Here is a 21,449-nt window from a genome sequence, read left to right as displayed (position 1 = left end):
CCTTTAAAACTACATCAATTCTCTTAAGTACACTGTCCTGCAGTTTTATAAGAAAATCGGCTGGTAGGTTGTTCCAAGCATTTTGGAGAACTTGCCACAGTTCTTCTGCAGATTTTGGCTGTTTTGCTTGCTTCTGGCTCTCCAGGTAATCCCAGAGACCCTTGATCAAGTTTTTATCTGAAAAGTAGTCTGTTACTTAAAATATTACTTTATTTAACAAAATACAAAAATGTATCTGTAAAATTTCATTTTTTGGAAAATTCATGTTTGGAAATCTCAAATTTGCTCTTTTCTAGTGACACACTAATGCAGAAAACAAAAAAAATAAACATCTAAGACCAAATATATACTATATATTATATTTAAAAAATCTAGGGTGCCTAAGACTTTTGCACAGTACTGTATACAAAAAAGACATTTGCGATATTATGACTAAGAACACTGATGGCTTTCCCTCTGATCAGTCTTTTAGAATGAGCTCTCAATTTCTATGATGCTTCTCACTGTTCCATTTGAGGTTTCCTTGGTTTGTGGTGTGATGGAGAGCGCCATCTCGATCTCCTTGTCAGGAGTGGAGTCTGAGACTTTGTTGATCTTGGCAAAGCTCTGGCTGATTTCCATGAAGGTCTTGTTCTTGGTCTCGGGCAGAATGAAGTACAGGAACACTGCCCCCAGCACACAGACCACCAGGAACACCAGGAAAGCAAAGGTCTGCAGGGCCTCCTGCAAAAACAACAGAACACAGAGAACCCATGAAACTCATGGAACCCAGAACCTTCTCAGCATTCACACAGCCCAAGAATGCCTGAGGTGTTCAGCTTACAAAACACTCATTAGACAGCTAAGGTTTTTAAAAACATTTAACATTTGATAATTGAATTTAGTTGCTAATGGGTTTGTCGCTAATGGTGATTGCCATGACCAAAGGCTGGGCCTTATTGATGAAGGTTCAAACAGTTCTGATGTTGAATATGATTGGGAGTCTTCAGTGGCAGTACAAAATTGGCTTAATCTAATTTAATGCATCTCAGCCAATCATCATTAGTCCTTCTGTACGGAAAAATATGTCTTGCTGTGTGTAAAATAATTAGTTACAGAGGTAAGTTACATTACATTAAAACCAGTTTCAGTGATTGTTCATGAGAAGACAGCTTCAGTTGCAGTTATCGCCAGCAAGAGATATGCTTTTATCTGAACTGTGCAAGCACCCCTGTAGTACTGCGTGTAGCCTGCACTGTGAAAAACAGCTTCAGAATAGCAACAGAAGATTGCACATGCACCAGACATCCATGCTGTTATTGTTGAATGTAGCATTAAAACACATGTAGCTTGTGACTGATCTGTACTGTAGCTAAAACTAGTCTAGTACTCCACCACCCCCATTTCCCCGCCTCCCCCTAGTTTGGTTCCTGACTGCAGTGGTGCAGGTTTTGGCACACCCTCGAGCTTTGCTGCCCACTGCCCCATGGAGATTCCTGCATCCATTTCTCACTACTGGGCAAAACACTCCGCCCTTCTGATTCAAGCAATGACTCACTAAATGAATTACCCTTTAAAAAAAGCTCTGCAGTCCCCTTGTAAAGGTGATATGGGGAGGCTCGTTAGAGGCACTTTTGTGGCAGCTCAGCGGTTACTCCTCTCGTTAGGGCACGGCTCAGAGCCGACTGTGTGAACATGACCTCAGGCTAGTCAGAGTGGAGCAGGAGCCAAGAGGTATGGCAGGACACTACACACACAGAGACACACAAATATATACACACACGCACACACACGCAGACACAAATATATACACACACGAACACACACGCAGACACAAATATATACACACACGCACACACGCAGACACAAATATATACACACACGCACACACAAATATATACACACAGGGACACACGCAGACACAAATATATACACACATGCACACACACACGCAGACACAAATATATACACACACGCACACACACACATATGCAGGTGCGCATGCGCACACACACACATATGAAGGTGCGCATGCGCACACACACACACACATATGCAGGTGCGCATGCGCGCACACACACATGTAAGGCCTGTTTAACATTTTTACCAACATCTAAAGAGTTAAAGATAAGTAATAAAAATAAATCTAGAAAAATCTAGCTCGCAGCCCCCATTGCCTCACCACTGCTATGTGCAAGCCACACCCCATCAGATAATGCCCCCATCCCCCAAGTCCCCAGGCCCCTACCCCAGAAAGCAGTGACCTCTCCCATGACATGTGGAGGATGATGGATGTTCTTAAACTTCAGTCCACCTGCGTGTGAGCATGGTAGAATCGCCCAGAATGCAAAGCGTGACCGCTTTGTCACCAAGCTGTCGCATATGTCACGACGGCCACAAGAGGAATAAGCCCTTTTTTGCTTTTCAATCAAGGTTCATTTTCTGGTTAATTTTTTAAAACCTGACCCCTGTCACTTATGCTGATCACTCCAGGAGTGAACAAAAAGTGGGTAAAATTGTCAGAACCACAATCTGTGGAAAAAGAACCATCAGAACTCTCAATGTCGCCAGAAGCAGTGTTCGCTCACAAGAGGACAAAGCATGAAATAGTTGCACAAGTCACTCAATGACATTTAGAGAAAACAGTGTTCCGTATACACATTTTAATGCCTTACCCCCATGAGTATACTACATTTAAAAAATGACAGGAACAGACATCACAGAAAAAAAGGTTATTTTTTAATCAATTGAAAAAAAATCTTTGAAAGCTGACCTTAAACTGTCAATTAAGAAGCTTAGTGATGGATTATATGAGGACCCAGATTACTGTTAGGAGGCTGAGAACCTGAACTGATCTCTCCCACAATGTGACTGATGGAGCCATAATCTGCTGCTGGGGAGAGACACTATCTCAAACGCATCTGTAACGTCACAGGCCACACGAGCCCCCACACTACTAACACCAAAAAACTCAACTAGCCACTGTTCCAGTGTTCTACACAGCTTGCTGAGTCCTCATTATGTAGCTAAAACAGTATCTTTGCCTTTTGTCCATTTTGTAAAGTAACAACCAAGCCTGGTTCAGCTTTAAAGCAAATATATTTAGAATAAATAAATAAATAAATAAATAAATAAATAAATACACAATTCTTGTCGCAGCTCCAATTTTGAAAACTGCCTTCCTAATTATTTTTTTATTGTAAACAGAGAAAGCTGAGTCATATGCATTGCATATCCTTTCATGTCGCTGGCTTTTTTCTCTTGCTTGCAATGAAAAAGAAAAAAGGGAAGTGGTTTTGTTTTTATCATCTTTTTAAAATTATTTTTGGCTCCACAGACCTGCTCAGCACCGAGAGACCTCTGCAAGGTAACCCCACTGCAACATTCTGCATCCAGAAGGACACGGGGAAAAATAAATGCACACAGCAGCAATATGGAATTGGGGTTTGATGCCAAAAATCCCTGAACCGAGTGAGTGAGTGTCCTGGTAGAACCATTACAGTAAGGGTCCCTAGAGGGGACATTAAGCATAGGGGTGAGGGAGAGTCAGTTCTGAAACCTGCCTTCTGTCTGCAGGTGCACTGCCTCTGATCATGTGACTCGGCAGGGACTGTGGCTCTGATCATGTGACTCTGCTAGTACACTAACTGCAATCATGTGACCCTGCTGGTACACTAACTGCAATCATGTAACTCTGATGGTACACTAACTGCAATCATGTGACTCTGTAGGGACACTGTCTCTGCAGGCACAGGGAGTGCATCCCATTAGTTTTCACTCCTAACCTCCTTTCATCCACTCCCACACTACCACTTGTCTCTTACCTGGAGGTATGTGGAGGAAAGGAGGAGAGGAGATGAGTGGAGATAAGGAGAGATCGAGAGGTTAAGAAAATTGGAACAGCTTATCTACTTCTCTGTCATCAAAGCCAATGTTGACTATTGATGAAATAGCCCTATCATAAGCATTATTTTTTTTGCTGAGCCCACAAACAGTGCCATCATAGCAAATTACAGATCTTATATGTGGTCAGACCATTTAAAGCTACAAAATAGCTTGTGAGTTTCATGTACAAGTAGTTGCATGTACAGTAGACTGTACAAACATGAGCATGACACTGCAGCTCTCCTGGAGACACTAATTAATATGTTATTAGCAACATTAGATCATAGTATCTCATAGTGTATAACCATAACAATTTGTAATTGTAATTCCCAATATAAGCAATATGTCTTAACATACAGAGCACTAATTCACCTCATATAGGCCAACAGTTGTTATACTGTGACAGCCTATATTCTATCGCCAGTTCATTGCATCTCACAGAGGCTTATTCAGCATTTCCATAGATTAGTGAAACAGATATTGTTTCATATTATCTGCATTGTTGTTGACTCATGTTCAGAGTTCACATTGAAAAACATTTATTTATTATATTCTTTTAGTTGGTTGAATAAATTCATTCATACATATTCACATATTTGAAATAATGGCAGCTGCCAAGTTTATTTATGTTCAGAGTTATGTTTGTTCAACCAACAATGCACAAGAAAATACATAAACCTGCTTCCCTGTCTTAGATTGCCGAATTTGTCTGTAGGATATGAGACATAAGAAGTCATACAAGTTTGGTGAAATATCTTGCACAATTAGGAAAATTCAAGTTCTCTGCCATATCCTCTTTCTAAAATTTAGATAATGATCTTTCGATCTCTGTGGGTGTGAGCACAATGGTGTCACCCAGCAATGTGAAAACTTCATTCACTGACTCTGATCATGTTGCAGCAAGTGTACTTCACGTGACTCTGCAGGTACACAGACTCTGATCATGTGACTCTGCAGGTACATTCATCTTGATCATGTAACTCTGTCGTTAGCTGTAAAAACCTGCAGCCACAGGCAAGTCAGTGTTAATTCAGCTCTAACAGAGTATGTGTGAGTCCAAACGGGATCAAATATACTCTATAGAAATGTACAATGTCTGCATAAACTCAAATCTGGAGAGACTGCCACAACCACCATGGCACAATCCATATTAACCACTGCACCAAAGCTGCAGAGATAATGCCATGTGTACAGAATGCAGTGTACCACATTACGCAGGGTACTACATGGCTCAGATACACACACGCAGCCAATTAGATGCAAGAGTGCACTTGTGATTGCAATGAGATCCCTTTCCAATCACAAAGCACAGAATGAGGTCCACATTAAGAACATTAAGACAATCCACAAGAGTAATATAAACACAAGATCTAGAACTATAATACAGCAGCTGATTACCATCTGATGCAAACAGAGTGCAAAGCACTGATCTATTGCACTAATCTATAAACATTTAACTCTGGTCAGAGACATTTGAATGCATATACAGATATTTGTAAAGCATGTTTGCCACATTTTTATCTGTTTCAAAAATGGACCACACTGAAAATAAATTGAAATAAAATATATGCAGCACTTCACAATATACAGCAAACTTACTAATTATTGCAATATACCTGAAACACCTGCCTCTTCATCAACATGACCTGTTCCCAAAAATAGTCCTGAAGGATCTGTCTGTTACCTGAGCTTTAATGTTTCTAATCAATTAAGTGATTTTAGGTCATTTTGTTAAAAAAGGCTAAAAATGTACCACGGCGACTGTTTCTATGCTGCCCACGTATAATTCAAAACATGAATGCAACTCTACAATATTAATTCCCTTAGTCCAGTATAAACCTTGAATGACTCGCGCATGAAACAGAAAACCGCTCCGCTGAACTTCTCGATGTATTAAGACTGCCAGAGAACAGAAGGAGACCCAAACAATTCCGTGAAGCAGGAAAAGCACAAAATGTGTGTTGCCACTGTGAAGTAAATAATATCAAATTAAAAATATCTCCACAAAGGGCTCTGTGAGATTAAGGCAATCCTTCAACTGGCTTACACTGATGCCCTCCCCCAACCCCCCAACCCCCCAACCCCCCAACCCCTCCCCTCCGCCATCCCTGTCATTATGGGGCTTATCACTTGGGAAGAAATAAAGTCTTTGGTCTCTTCTGTGGTGAGAAAAACATGAATTTGTCCCTCGTTCTCATCCTACAAAGACAGCAAAGACAGAGACAATCTACAGTTTAATCAACAGAGAGGCAGAATGCCTTTAGGTCTTTCAGTTATAATAATAATAATAATAATTATAAACTTAAATTTTACCTTCAGCTAATTCTAGCTTCGCAGCACACGTGTTGCCTCCTTTGAAAAAAAAAAAACATCAGGCCGACACATAGCGTACACAGAACTTTGTTGAAAACAACAGACAGCATAAACATGCCCCTCAAGGGATCAGTTCATGAATTAAAAAGGTCCAGGCAGAATCTGGCTGACAATGATTCTCATTGTCAATGACCTGTTCTGTCAGTTTGCAAGTTTTTGCCCATTTTTTCCCCAGTTAGAAAGCATTGTCTCTTTACAAATAAAAGCATTAGCAAAGTGAGATCATGTAAACAGCGACATTAACACCAACAGGCAGCTGGGATGATCTGCGGCTGCCATGACAACCTCCTCTGCAGTTAAACTATCTATATCTGTGGCCTTAATCCTGTCTTTCAAAGCGCAATGCATTACAGTTCACGGTGATGAGATTAAATAATGTTTATGTCCCTAGAACTCTTTGTATCCTATATTGACATGCATTTACACAGAAACAGGTGTACAGATGACCTTCAGGAAACTCATCCAGCCCTGAAAACATAACAAAATTGCACAAAAGGTGCTAATGTTCTGAGAATGAGATCTGTGATTAATTATGCAGGTCTTACTACCTCAACTCACTGGAGTCTATTTTCTGGCTGGCACATAGCATGTTGCGAGCCAGTGCACTGATGTGGCCTTTTCATTGGTTCGGTAATTTCACGACTTGCTGTGCACCGAAGTAGAAGGAAAGCTGCTACCAGGTGCATGCTAGTTAAGATTGAGCAGCGCATTGCAATTTTAGTGCAGCTCACTGAAATTTTTGTGTTGGTCTAATCTGCCATTAGTCTACCCTCTCCACCTGGCTGCTCATACCAGTACTATGGCACGAATCGCTGCCCATTATATGGGGGATTGCTAATCTCAGGGTTTTCCTATGTAATGCCTGTATGATCATAGACTATTCAAATGCCAACCAATGGTTTTTGTGGATCATATGCTGTCTAATTTGAAATCCCAGAAAATTGTTCAGTTCAATTTTAATTCCTGTATTTATTTCTATTTTTAATTGTTTAAGGGTGTTCCTATACTGCATCGGTGTCCCTGGTTTTCAATATTTTTCTTGCACCTGTCTGTAATGAGCAGAATTACTATAAACACACCAAGGGAAATTTTTTCATTTTAATTTACAGTAGTTCGAATGCTACAATACTGGCACAAATTATGGATAGACTGCATTTATAAACAGAGTTTGATGATTGATGCAATATTTTTGCAACAGTCTCTCTTTTGGGCATAATACATGTAATATGTATCAACATAAAACAAAAATGTAGAAATAATTAGCATTTGTGTTAAACAAGTTCCAAATAATCATTAGAAATTCCTATATGTATTATGTCACACTAACATAATTGAGCAGTCTAATGTATCTTATTGTTGGAAATTTTATAATCAGTGTGAACATGTATTGATTTGTCCTGTATTTTTATACATAAAATGCTAATAATCGTGCAAAGAATTTTTTTTTTTTGCTTGTATACTTCAAATTACCGATGGCTGTGATTAAGAAGATATTTCAAATATGGGAAATTGTTTTGGGAAAATGAAATTATTTAGAAATTATTTGAAATTCAGCATTTACAAATACTTAGAATTTAAATTACAAAATAAATTTGAAAACACATTTAAAGAGCATTTGCATGTATTTGCAATTACTTCCAAATATGTCTTAAAAACATTTAAAATGCTGAATTTTCAAATACAAAGTAAAATGAAAATACTTTCACAACATAAGACATAATCTCTTCAGGCAAAACCCCTGGTTTGCATGCTGGCCTGCCTAGATTGCTCAACTCACATTCATTGTTCCTGCAACTATGGTTTGAAAACACAAACTCTTTGTTCTAGTTTTATTAGTAGATGATACACGACAACTAAACCGAATACGGAGTTTTGCAGCGCAACCATTAGTCATTCATTTAACAAGCACCCCTCCCTGCAGTCTCATCTGCAACTACACCCCCCATCCATGACATAATGGACAATATTGTCTATCTGGGCATTCATAAAAATATTCTTTCACCACTAAAAAATTGTATTCTGTCATTGCAACAAGATAAACCCAACGATACCTCTAAGATATGACAATACAGCAGGGAAAATGCTGCTCACTGAATAACAAAGTAAATAAGACAACTTTTTCTAAAATAATACCGTGTCATTCTATTGTCCATATCTGGGACTAAATATAAAATAAATATACAACCTTACCATTGGTTTTATGCGTAGAAATGCCCCTTTTGAGACTGAGTGGTCATATACTGTCTTGGACAATCCATTTGTGACATATATGCGCATTTATGACGCCTGGGTACCTTCAAAAATAGCTGTGTGTAATATCACACGTTTATAGTGTTGTCACCCTTTTTAGTACATTTTATTCATTTTTGGAGAGATTTTGGTTGTCTTTCTGGACCCCTAGATATTTTAGACCACTGTACAGACAGAAAGCTTGTAATTCCCACTTGAAAATGATGCAACAGTGAGTTTCTTGAGTAAAAACAGTTGGTTTGTATTGAAATACATAATTAGGTTGTCATTTATAGCAATGCATACTTTTGACATTTTGGATGGATTTAGAGACACTGGGTACACTACTTAGTTTTTGCTTCACAAATATTTAGTAGTTCTACATATCCACCCTTAGATTTTATGTACTTGTGGTCAAGGAGTTTTTGATCCAGGACATGTAGAGTTTAACCTGTTTTATATATGGGATCTCTCAGTATTTTACTGCAAAATAAAAAACTTTATTTCTTCCTAATTTATGATATAAACTATTCAAGTATTATAAATGGTACACATGTCTTGCTTCATTTAACACTGTGAGACCCAGACATTGCCATATTTTCAAGCTATGTTGTGGGTACTCAAGACATTCAGAGTAACAGTAGAAAATGTCTCACTCCAAATATGTTGCTAAATAGTATAGGGCCTCAGAAACTGGGAGATTGGCCAGATTTGAATGTGTGCAACGGGGTTAATTAGCAGTGAATATGCAAGGCTGAATTTTATGTAAAAGATGGAACTGTACATATGGCTGTTGAACACTCAAAAAAGGAAATACTGTACAGTAAAAGGCTTTAAAATTTTTAAAAAAGATTTTATGGGTACAAATAAACTGGCAAATAGCTTATCAAGAAGTAGCTTATCATACAAAGACATGTACAGGTGTTTAGGCGAATGTCTGTTAGAGGCAACATTCCACATCCAACATTCCACATATGTCTCTCAAACAAATAGCGCTTACAAATTACCCAACACAATAAGTCTCCCAATCAAAATCCCAATACAAAGGCTATTCCAAAGATGTCATCAAATCAAATCAGTCATACCCAACGTGGACGTCATTTGCTGCAGATATGGAAGTATATCCAAAGGTTGATAGAAATCTAACGCTCTAGGGATCAGTGAACAGCACTCAAACATCCCGGCGCCCCCAATTTGTCATACCCATCAACAATGACGTAGACAAGATAAGGAGGGGTATGAGGTAGAGAGAGGGGGTATCATGTGAGAGGAAGGGTATGAGCTATAGAGAGGGGGTATAATGTGAGATGGAGGGGTATGAGTTAGAGAGAGGGGTAAAGGTTACTGGGTGTTGCGGTATTGCGGTGCACAGTGCGCTGGCTCGTGACGGCTTTGGTCCTGACAGGACCACAGGAGCTGGGTGACTCAGTGCGATAGGCTGGCTGGGCCGTGCCCCCCACCCCCCGCCGTGCCGAGCAACCTGTCTATTTGTGTCCCTTTGCTGCTAAAAATAAAAACCATGTCTTTTCCAGTCTTTTATCTTTTCCTTTCTCTCTCTCTCTATTACAGTGTCACCTCACCTCATCTCTCTCCTCTCTCTTCATTCTTTCCTCCTTCCTGCCTAATATCTATCTCTTCTCTCTCTCCTCTTTTTTTCTCTCCCAGCCTTACTTTAACTGCATACTGTCGTTATGTATATTGCAGTTTACAGTAGGGGTGTGCAGAGATAACACAATCTCTAAGTGTTCATCTAGCAGAAATCCAGAAGTACAGAGGGACTGTGGAGTGCGGGCGGGGTGGTCTGTTCACTTTGCACTGTTATTTCATGCACAGATAATTTGGTGTCCATAGATTTTTTTTCCTTTCTGAAGTTCAACAATGATATTTGAAAGATATTCAGAGGATGATATGAGTGAGCATTACAAACATGTTTTAATGTCTTTTTGAGAGTGAAAAACATGCGTGCGCGCACACACACACACACACACACACAAGAAGACACACACACACACACACACGCACACATCTCAGTGTCCTCTTTCTGCTTTCTGGACTTCATTTTGGGATGAAGAGAAAAGTGTGCGTTTAAGAAGCGGTGGCCTGTCCTATTCCTGGCACAGCATGCTGTGGGAGCCATTCAAAAGCACTCAAGCACCATCAAACAAGAATGACGGAAAAAAATACATTAATAACAGGTCAGCTCCTCCACTGCTGCAGCTCTGAAGTGCTAGTGAGAGAAAAAAAAAAACTTGCAACAAACACACAGAAATCTCTCTCACTGAAAACTGGCCATGCATGCCCTTGCTAAGGATATACTTGTGGTTTCAATAGCTGATAGACTAACTATTAGCCCTGCCATCCTAAGCTAATTTAAGTGTCACATGTAGTCAATATTTATTTGCACTTAAGTAGGGGGGAGGTGTGTCTAGAATTTGGCAGGATGTCTGCTCCTTTGCACTAGCAAGTTTGAAATGTTGTAGCTGGGGACTCGCTGTCTTTGTAGGGTTCAATGTTTGGAGACTTATTTGTGTGACTTTGAAGTCGGTCTGTTTGTCACTCTGGAGTAGAGCATTGAGTCAGCTGAGATGTGCCAAATGGAGCCAGTTTTGAAAGTGCCCTCCTTCAGTACACCTGTGAAAGGTCCTGTCACACCAGGCTGTCTGATCCTTCTGCTGCATCCCGTTATAGCCTCGCACATAAATACACATACTGTATATTAGAGTACAATACACATACACATTGATATATACTGGCATGCTTACACAAAGACACACACATACACACACATATATAAACAGTCCATACATGCATACACTCATACGTGCACATGCTTGATTAATCTTATTCACATTGGTGTAAGAGGTCAGAACCATGGATGTGCCTCTTTAAAGGATGTACTATTTAGGTCCTGGAACTCTACAAATTGTAAACTGCAGTCCAGCAAACTGGTCCTCAAGATCAAGGATCTTGCTCTCAAGGTGCTCAACGAGCCGGCAATGGTGGCAGACACTCCCCCTGAGAATCGCTTTCCATCCTGCAACCCTCCCACAGCTTTGGCCACATTTTAACCCTCTACCTCTCCAAGATAAGTCTGGATACAGTACTGCTGACATGAACACACTAAGACCACAACGCACAAGGTGGCTCCGAACAGCTAGCAGCAGAAACCCATGAGGAAAAACAAGGCACTTTTAGCTATCTCACTTTTAATTAATAACCTGAAAAAAGAACAACCAGATGCAGAATCAATTGATAATAATCAACTAACTTAACATTTAATAACCTGTGTACTAGGTAGTTATTTATATCTCAGAACAAAATACAACCAAATTTATCCAGAATCGGATTATAATAAATTACAGTTAACGTTAGCAACTTAACAACGAAGGCAAACTTTCTAAAGACAGTTAGGATTGTTCCTGAGAGGGTGAAAAACATAAAAAACCTCTCGTCAGCGAAAAAGTGTCCGGATTAGCTAACTGGCGAGTTTGCAAGCTGAGCGCTTAATGGAGAAAAAAAGGAAAATTCCCTCTCTATCCCCTAATGGCAACAAAGATTCTCACCTTAGGAGCAAATCTGTTTTACCTTGCTTATAATATGGGTTTTAAAAATGAATCAATTACACACTTGAAAGCACAATACAATACAATCCTCCTCCAAGCTTCTCAAACTCCAACAAACTCCTTCCACCAACTTTTTATTTATGTGATTTGTGTGTGTGTGTGTGTGTGTGTGTGTGTGCATGAACACTTCTTGGGGGAGTTCACCTACTCCACTGCTAAGTGTGAAATGCAATGATCAGCCACACACCAGGAGTGCAGCAATACTGACAGATCTGTCTCTTCAATTCACATAGGAAGCCTCACGTCAGCTAATCCAAGTCAAAATCTCTCGCTTGTAGTTACGCAGTGATGACAGTCATGGCATGTTTATGAATGCATTATGCAGTATTAAGCATAATGCTACCCATAACATGCTGACAAATATAGCCTGTTAAGATAATACCCTGTCGCACAGTGTTTTTACACAGTGAGGCTGGTTAAATTATTATTTCCCTGGTGTTGTGAACAGTGTGCCCTGAGAGTTTTACCTTCCCAGTTCCCAATGACGAACCTGGATCAGGTTTCATTTCCACCCAATTTAGTCTCTCTCTGTCCTACCTGTGACACAGCTCACTGCACTCTGCAACACTCAAAATGCGATCTGGGAAATGTAAAAATGCCTGAACAAATCATGTTTAATAAATTATTAATTATGCACACGGCCCAGTACAGAGCTTTTAGAAAGCTGAACTGAAAAAAGAGCACCGCTCAGTTTCTGAATCCAAAATTATAAATCTAAATTTCGACCCTCAACTATTGCATGATACCTGAGACTAAGGGCTTGCAAGAAGTCAGCTCCAATTTTCTTTAGACAGCTCCAATCCCACCTGAATTTAGAATGTCCAATTTGCTAACTTTGTATTAGTATGCTCATATACTCTATATCACCAAAAGCATCGAGACACCCCTTGGTCTGAGGCTGATTTTCATGGTTTGGGCTTGGCCCCTTAGTTAAAGTGAAGGCAAATCTCAATGCTACAGCATACAATCACATTCTTGACGATTCTGTTCTTCCGCAACATGTTGGGGGAGGCCCCTTCCTGTTTCAGCTTGACAATGCCCCCGGGCACACAGCAAGGTCCTTATAGAAATTATTTTGTCAATAACTGTGTGGAAGAACTTGACTGGCCTGCATGAAGCCCTGACCTAGACCCCATTCAATACCTATGGGATCAATTGGAAACCAACTATGAGCCAGCCCTAATTGCCCAATCAGTGCTCAACCTCACTAATCCTCTTCTGGCTGAATTGAAGCAAATCCCTGCAGAAATTCTCCAGCATCTAGAATACAACCTTCCCAGTTGAGTGGAAGTTGTTATAGCAGCAAAGGCTGGACCAACTCCACATTAATGCCCATAATTTTGGACAAGATGTTGGATGTCAGGTGTCCACATACTTTTGTCCATGTAGTGTATGCCCCCCTGCTGCCAACTTGGGAGAGTGAAAACAACTTGCAGTTGTCCTCCAAAACCTGCAGTGTTAGCCAATTGCTTCTTTTCACACTCAGGCCACAAGCTGTGCATGTGCAGAACGGGTACAGAGGAGACCCAATCATATGCATGTGCAGACTGGGTGCAGGGGAGACCCAATCATATGCATGTGCAGAGTGGGTGCAGGGGAGACCCAATCATATGCATGTGCAGAGTGGGTGCAGGGGAGACCCAATCATATGCATGTGCAGAGTGGGTGCAGGGGAGACCCAATCATATGCATGTGCAGAGTGGGTGCAGGGGAGACCCAATCATATGCATGTGCAGAGTGGGTGCAGGGGAGACCCAATCATATGCATGTGCAGAGTGGGTGCAGGGGAGACCCAATCATATGCATGTGCAGAGTGGGTGCAGGGGAGACCCAATCATATGCATGTGCAGAGTGGGTGCAGGGGAGACCCAATCATATGCATGTGCAGAGTGGGTGCAGGGGAGACCCAATCATATGCATGTGCAAAGCAAGTCATGGGCGCCTAGACGGCCAACAAAGGTCACTTGAGCAATGACCACTACTATCCCCGCTGACTCAATCTGTCCCATATATTTTTTGCGCAACACAAAGCCAATCGTATGCCGTGCCTATGGGGCTGTGGGACCACAGTTGGCACTGGCACGGGTCAGATTCGATCTGAGATCTTGTTGTTCACCCATACAACAGAAGCGATGCTTTTCCCAAGTGATCTACCCAGCAGCCCCCTGTCCTTTATTCTGTCTCCAGGACCAGGATTGAAGATCACTGTTCCATCTTTAGAGGGACTAAACTGGGTAACAAACTAAGAACTCCTGTGCGGAAACTTCTGACATCACAGCTTCTCCTTACTTACTGCATCACCCGTACCTCTGGCCTGCCAGGAGATCAGGTTCTGGGAACTCCAGGGGCAATCCAACAAAACTGACAGCAAAATGACAGCACTGGATGATCACACAGCACAGACTGGTCACACAAACACGGGCTGATCAGACAGCACATTTTGATCACACGAACACAGTCTGATCACACAGCAGTACAGTAGATGATCCCGCAGCACAGGCTGATCACACAGCCCAGGCTCGTTATAGCTCCATCAGCTGCACTCTGAAGCCCCCACCCCCCCCATTCCCATTAAACACGCCTGTGAGGCCTGATGGCTACCGGCCCTTTGCATTCACACCTACCCCCTGCCCACCCCATGAGCAGCGAGCCTTTCGCGCAGTCACCAGGAAGCAAAGGGGGCGCTGAAGTAATTAATCTGCCAGAGAGAGTGCAGGGCTGGAGAACGAGCTCAGAGTTGAGAATGAAGCAGTGTCACCTCCAAATTGATCGTTGCTCTCCACCTGATTACATTTTTTTGGGGGCCTTAACAAACTGGGGTGCCGGACGCAGCTGAGCGATGCTTTCCCTCCAGCTGGTAATTCTGCGTCTCGCTGGGGCTCACATTGTTTTTCCTCATATCAAATTACCATATTTTAATGACACGATAAAAGAAAACAAATGGATTCATTATGAAGATAGCTCTACAATCTATATCCAAAATGCTATATCTGCGTGATCAGGCGCTGTCTCTGGAAATAAATCTGAATGTGAATCTAATACTTCATATGCCCAAAAGAAAAGAAAAGTTTTGGCTTATTCTAGGCTGTGACACATTTCTTAGCTGTAGTCCAGTGTAGGCCATGAATAATAATGACTCCCAATGCAAGTCAATAAGTAGCATAGACACACCTCCCTGAGACTGCCAATCACAGTGCTGGAATCACTCACTATAGATGCCACCCCTGCTTTCGTTCTCAATTGTTCATGGATAAATACTGGTATAGATATACACTATGGGTGACATCAATAGATTGGAACTTCCTTTGTCAAAAGAGGGATGTGCAGGTTACGCACCACAGAGCATTAGTTCAGACGCTGGCTCACCTACACTCAGCTACAAGGGCTCACCTCTTAGTGACTGGAACAAAGCTTTGCCCTTTGGTTTCATGGGAATCAAAGCACTATCTCAGAGCTATGTCTCCTTTTCCAGGTTGGCTACAAGTCAGCCATCTTAAAATCCTGCTCAGATTGACAATGGTAAAGAATGTCTATTTGTTCCCTGTTTGACTAAATTAAATATTTATTTCCACTAGCAACTTTGCTACGGTTGGACTTTCATTTCCATCTCAAACCACAGTCAATCAGTTAGGAGCCTGCTGGTCTGTGAATGCCATTTTATGAAACACCATGCTAGCCATAAGATCAACCAAGATCAGAAGCTGATTATTTACAAAGAAAGATAATCAGACAGAGGTAGAGAGGGAGATGGAAACACATAACTGAGAGAGAAAGAGGAGATGGCTTCTTTTTTTTTTTTACCTCTTTAGCAACACAAATTCTCTTGTCAGGCAAATAAACAACTTTTGAATTGAGAGAGAGAGACATAGATAGAGAAAGAGATCTTAGAAGACCAGAGTGATTTACTGTGGGCAAACCAGAAATTTATACAACAGAGAGAATATCTATTTTTTAAAATCTTATATATATATATTGAACATCAATTCATTTTTACAGTATGTGAATTTGCTTATTGTTATTATTATTATTATTATTATTATTATTATTATTATAGTATTGTGGGTCATACTTGTTACATTTTGTTCATGTGGTTTCCATGTTTCTGTGTCTTACATGTGTTGCTTTGGCAATATGACTGTAGTTATCCTGTCAATAAAGCAAACTGAAATTGAATTGAGAGAGTAGTTTCATGGTTTAATTTTCATGGAAAGGAGGCAAATTAATGACATAAATATAAAAATACATTCATTTTTAAAGAAAATGGCTCTCTGTGGATACAAGACTTACATTCTAAAAACTCATCAGCAATCATCTCATATAAGTGCTGGATCCATATTTTCAACCAAGAACCTCTACAAAGGGAACACTGTCAATCATTAAAAGGGGTCTTCAGTAAATCCATCCACCTTTCCCTTAAATTAAATTTTGTAAGGACAAGCAATCTTCAGAAGATAGCCTTTCATATAACCCCCATAATTACATGTCATTTGAAGTAAAGGACAGAGCGCAATTCTCAAACCTGTCTCATCTGCCATACTAAATTTACGTAAGTTAAACCCATTGTTATAAAGTCAGCATTGACTGATTTTAAAAATTCTAATTTCTTCTTACTTTACCATGTTACCAAATGCTACATTTTGGCATTTTACTGGGTTTTCCTGGTAAATATTTGGGGGCTGTAATCACGGTAACATTTGAAAAAAAAGCAAACGATAGGAAGTGCACTCAAGCCTTCTTAATCATCTCAGGTGTGTAACTTAACATAAATCCACAGAAAATCCATACATCCTTAATCACATTCAAAGCGTCATTAAGGAACCCATCATAGCAAAATTACTGTCTTTATTGAGGTCTTTGGACTAGTAACGGTTTCTTCGCTGGACTGCCAGATTGTAAATTTAACCGGATGCTGCTCGGCCAAAATGCAACTGACTGCATTACCTCACACCTAGGTCTGAAAACAAAACAAAAACATAATGCCTGCTCCAAGATGACTGCATTAACCCCTTAAAACCCACTCAAAACCCAGGGCTTTTTGTAAGAATATCCCTTGTCTTAAATAAACCCCATTACCTCCAAAACTTAATACAGTACAGACATGGTTCAAAGTTTGAAATAAAGAGAACATTTGTACCAAAGTGACCAAATCTCCTGATCCTACGGGAGTCCGACTCATTTTTTTAATTTTGAAAAACAACAAAGAAATCCAAAAATAGTTTTGTGTTGTCTTTATTCTGTAGTGATAACATGTACTTCTAAGAATGGACGAAACCGTATTTCTTTTTACATTCATACTCCAGGATATCTACAACACCAGGAGTTTTGAGTCGATTGAACATAGCCATAACATTTTTACGTGATTTACAAAAGCTGAGCCCAAGTGTCCCAAAACCTCTCCAAATAGCACCAAACCTATCCAAACTGGAGCACTGTGAACACCTTTCTTTCACAACCATCTGCCATTTCCAGGAGCTAATTCTATAAAGAGTGGTACCCTCTGGAACAACACAAACCTCATTCCCTCTTTTTGGATAAGTCCTATATTTCAGGCAAAAGGTGTACTTTTGGATAACTTCTGAGCACGAAACCCACTTGTGCTCAACTGTCTGTGGATGGGGAGGGAGAGGGAACCAGCTGTAAGTAGCCTAGTAATTTGCATGTGCCACCCATAAAGGAAAGATTGATCAACACATGAGGGAGGAGCTGGGGTCACGGCAGGTTTTTAGGCTAGCAGTCTACAGCAAGCATGCACGTGGGTGGCAGGGTTAGACGGGTAGCGTTCAGCAGCATGCGTACAGGAGGAAACAGACACATGAATGGGGGAATATATAAATATTCTATTAATCTTGTCTACTTTTACCTCAGCTGTAATCTGCTTAACCCATTTCATTTTGTCTGCTACTTTACACCAAGCTAGCCAGTGGGGGATGGGCTCCCTAGCCGGGTTCCTCTCGAGATTTCTTCCCATTGGGGAGTTTTTTCTCACCACCGTTTGAGGGTTTTCTCCCCACTGGGAGTTTTTTTTTACCTTATGTACAGGCCTGGTGTTTGCTCTGTTTGCTTTTTGCTACTATTGTCTCTTGCCTGTCTTTGTGACAGTTCTCTGTAGAAAACACTATGCAAATAAAATTGAATTGAATTTAATATAAATTACGTTTTTTTGGAATATTTTTTTACAAATTATGTCAGACTTCTAGTTCTCCATTGCTTTCATTTACCAATAGAGATTGTTCAGCATTAGAATTCTCAATTCTAATCACATATTTGTGATCTTATTCCTAGAAGAAATATTCACACAATGGTTACTTAAAAGCAACATATGACAAATATAAAACAGGAACATGCAGTGAGAACATAGTAATAGGATCCATGTATACACAGGGCATTGCAGAATTTTGTGCATTAGAATGCCCACAGCATCTGACATCAGGTCAGACAGAATGCATAGACGACCCCGGTTTATGGTGTATTACTATGCTCAATGCACATTAGTTTAGAATGCACGCAGGACACCAGAGTAGCGTATGTGGCAGAATGGACAGGGGACCACAGAGCAATGCAGTGGGAAATGCACACGGGATCTAAGGGCAACCTAAAATGCACGCGTTATCAAAATAAGAAAGCTTTTAAAGCAGCTGATGCCTCGCCAAATACTACAAAAATTGGTTGGTGCTAGAATTCAGACTAACCCCCTCCTCCACCCCACTTGTCTTCGTGTTCCGTACTGCATTTGTGCCGAGGGTTGGAGGTCCGAGGGGAAATCTTTAGGCTTTTTCCTCTCAGCCAGTGACTCATGCCTTTCATGGATTAGCAGAAGCATTTTTACACTTTACACCAATGGGTTTCTCTGCTCCCTAATGGACAAGTGATGTTCCAGTTCCATGTTCCCACGGTGAATAGAACTTTTGCTTTGTTACCATTTGGGGATTGGAAAACTAACAGCGCATGGGTGGGACCAGAACTCTACAGCATCATAGTACCCTGATACAAGGGAGATGTGTTCTCTGTTACAGGGACTGACCTAAATGGTGGATTCCCTTGTCATTGAATAATGAAAGGCGCTGGACCTACAAGGATCTGGATCAGTACCAAAATGCATATGAGTCTGTGTGAATTGCTAACATAAAAATTATACATATATATATATATATATATGCTACTAATTTATATATATATATATATATATACACACACACACACACACACGCCTGTATACACGCACGCACACACACACACACACATAAATGCACTCACAAGCTGACACAGACATATACTCCCTGAAGTATTCGCAGGTTTGCCATAATTTGTATTTTAGCCCATATATTGGGAAGTACTGGTAGTGTCTTTATTAAATGATTTATTTCACAATGTATATTCAGCATGTTCCAGTTCTGCAAGGGACTGCGTACTGGGCTTTTGTATGCTTACGCGAGGGCGGGTTTTTAAATGGATTCCACTGAGCCGCTGGGAAGCTCCCAAAGTCACGGTTTCCTGTTGGGGTTCCGCCTCGTTTATCAACGGAACGAGTAGGGAAGAGCCCAAGGATCAGCACGATGCTGTCAATCACCCTGCTCGTTAGCGTCCGCCTGCCGTTACATCCGGACCTCAGCCTCGTTTAGCGGTTCGCTGTGGGGTTAGCCACGCCGGCAGTTCACTGACTCACAACCTTGCTGCGGCAGTAAGCGAAGGCACTACAGGCATTAGCATGCAGCTAGTGGGTGTGATATCCCCATATCATTATTTTCTAGTATGTGAAGGTGGGCTTTAGCCTCTGCTATCCACCTACTGTAGCAAGATTGGCGACACAGTGAATGGCCATGCAGGGGAAAATGACCCCTCACCCCTCAGTTTAGGGGACTGTGGGAAGCATAACAGCTAATGTGTTAACCAATGGGGTAGCAAAATATATTTAAAAAAAAAAAAACATTGTGTAATTTATGCCAGACATATTAACTGAACAGTTAATATTCATCATTCATAGTAAAATAGAAAAATGTATATATATATATATAAATATATATATATATATATAGTAGTTTTAAATACCTTAAATCTTAGACAGTGCAAAGAGAAGGTTCATCTGTAGACTGCTCACCTAGATGACAGGTATAGAAACAGTTTCCCAGTCTGGCATGAGCTGGTCAGTGGGTAATGAACGGTTAATGAAAAAAGTACGAATGCGGAGAAGGAAGGCGGGACAACCGTGTCCTTGGCTGGCAATTGATCTGTGTCACCTTGGTATTCTCCCTCGCTGGGCTGTGGCCCTCATTATTTCATGGGCAGAGGGGCTTTCTAACAGGATAAAAACAGCCCACAGACCTTCCTTCCAGAGATACCCATTTCAAAACAGTGAGGCAATCTCTCCCTCTCTCCCCTGCTTTCTTCTTTCTTCTCTCATTTCATCTTACTTTTTCCTCGCCCACTCTATCTCTCTGTACCCTGCTTTCCCAATCTTTTCTTCTAAAGCTTTTATAGGGAGCCAACAACTTCACAAGGCAATGAGAGCAGGGTGGTGTACTGCAAAAAAATCTTAAGATTTTTAGTCTTTTAAGCCTTAAAATCCTTTTCCCCCTCACATTGAAAATATGACCTTGTTTTAGTTTTTGCTTGTTAAGTGAAATGGTGTTACCCCATTGGCAAATATTGAAATGAATCAATCTGTCTCACCTCACTGGCAGTGTTTTTCCCTTATTTAGCAAAAAAGTTTTTTTTAAGTCTAAACATAAGACTAAAGTACTTATTAAGACTTATTTGTTTGGCTTTTGCAGTGAGAGGCCATCCTCCAAAGCTCCACAACAATATGAACCAGATGGCAAACACACAAAATACAAGTCATGGCGTGAGTACTCATGTCCCCCATACTCTTCACCACATCCCTCTACTCTTCACCACATCTCTCTGCTCTTTACCATATCCCTCTACTCTGCACCACATCCTTCTGCTCTTCACATCACATCATCTCTCTGCTCTTCACCACATTCCTCTACTCTTCACCACATCTCTCTACTCTGTACCACATCCCTCTGCTCTTCACCTCATCTCTCTGTTCTTCACCACATCCCACTGCTCTTCACCTCATCTCACTGCTCTTCATCACATCCCTCTACTATGCACTACATCCCTCTGCTATTCATCTCATCTCTCTGCTCTTCACCACATCCATCTACTCTGCACCACACTCCTCTGCTCTTCACCTCATCTCACTGCTCTTCATCACATCCCTCTACTATGCACCACATCCCTATGCTATTCACCTCATCTCTCTGCTCTTCACCACATCCCTCTACTCTTCACCTCATCTCTCTGCTCTTCACCACATGCCTCTACTCTGCACAACATCCCTCTGCTCTTCACCACATC

The 21,449-nt window shown here is 40.9% G+C and overlaps 1 protein-coding gene across 3 annotated transcripts in view; it reads right to left on the bottom strand.

Annotated features, from left to right (window-relative positions):
- Window positions 1–302: 302 nt before the first annotated feature.
- The window catches only part of slc2a9l2 (solute carrier family 2 member 9, like 2), a 137,847-nt gene continuing 116,700 nt past the window's right edge, over window positions 303–21,449 (bottom strand). For all 3 annotated transcript variants that reach the window (XM_035425052.1, XM_035425050.1, XM_035425051.1), the window contains exon 13: window positions 303–723. In XM_035425052.1, coding sequence (XP_035280943.1) covers window positions 469–723 — 255 coding nt within the window. In that variant the 3' untranslated portion in view covers window positions 303–468. The remainder of the gene's footprint in view (window positions 724–21,449) is intronic.

Source organism: Anguilla anguilla, chromosome 7, assembly GCF_013347855.1.
Source record: "Anguilla anguilla isolate fAngAng1 chromosome 7, fAngAng1.pri, whole genome shotgun sequence".
NCBI lineage: Eukaryota > Metazoa > Chordata > Actinopteri > Anguilliformes > Anguillidae > Anguilla > Anguilla anguilla.
Note: the sequence above shows the minus strand (reverse complement) of the source record. Positions and strands in the feature narration are given on the sequence as shown.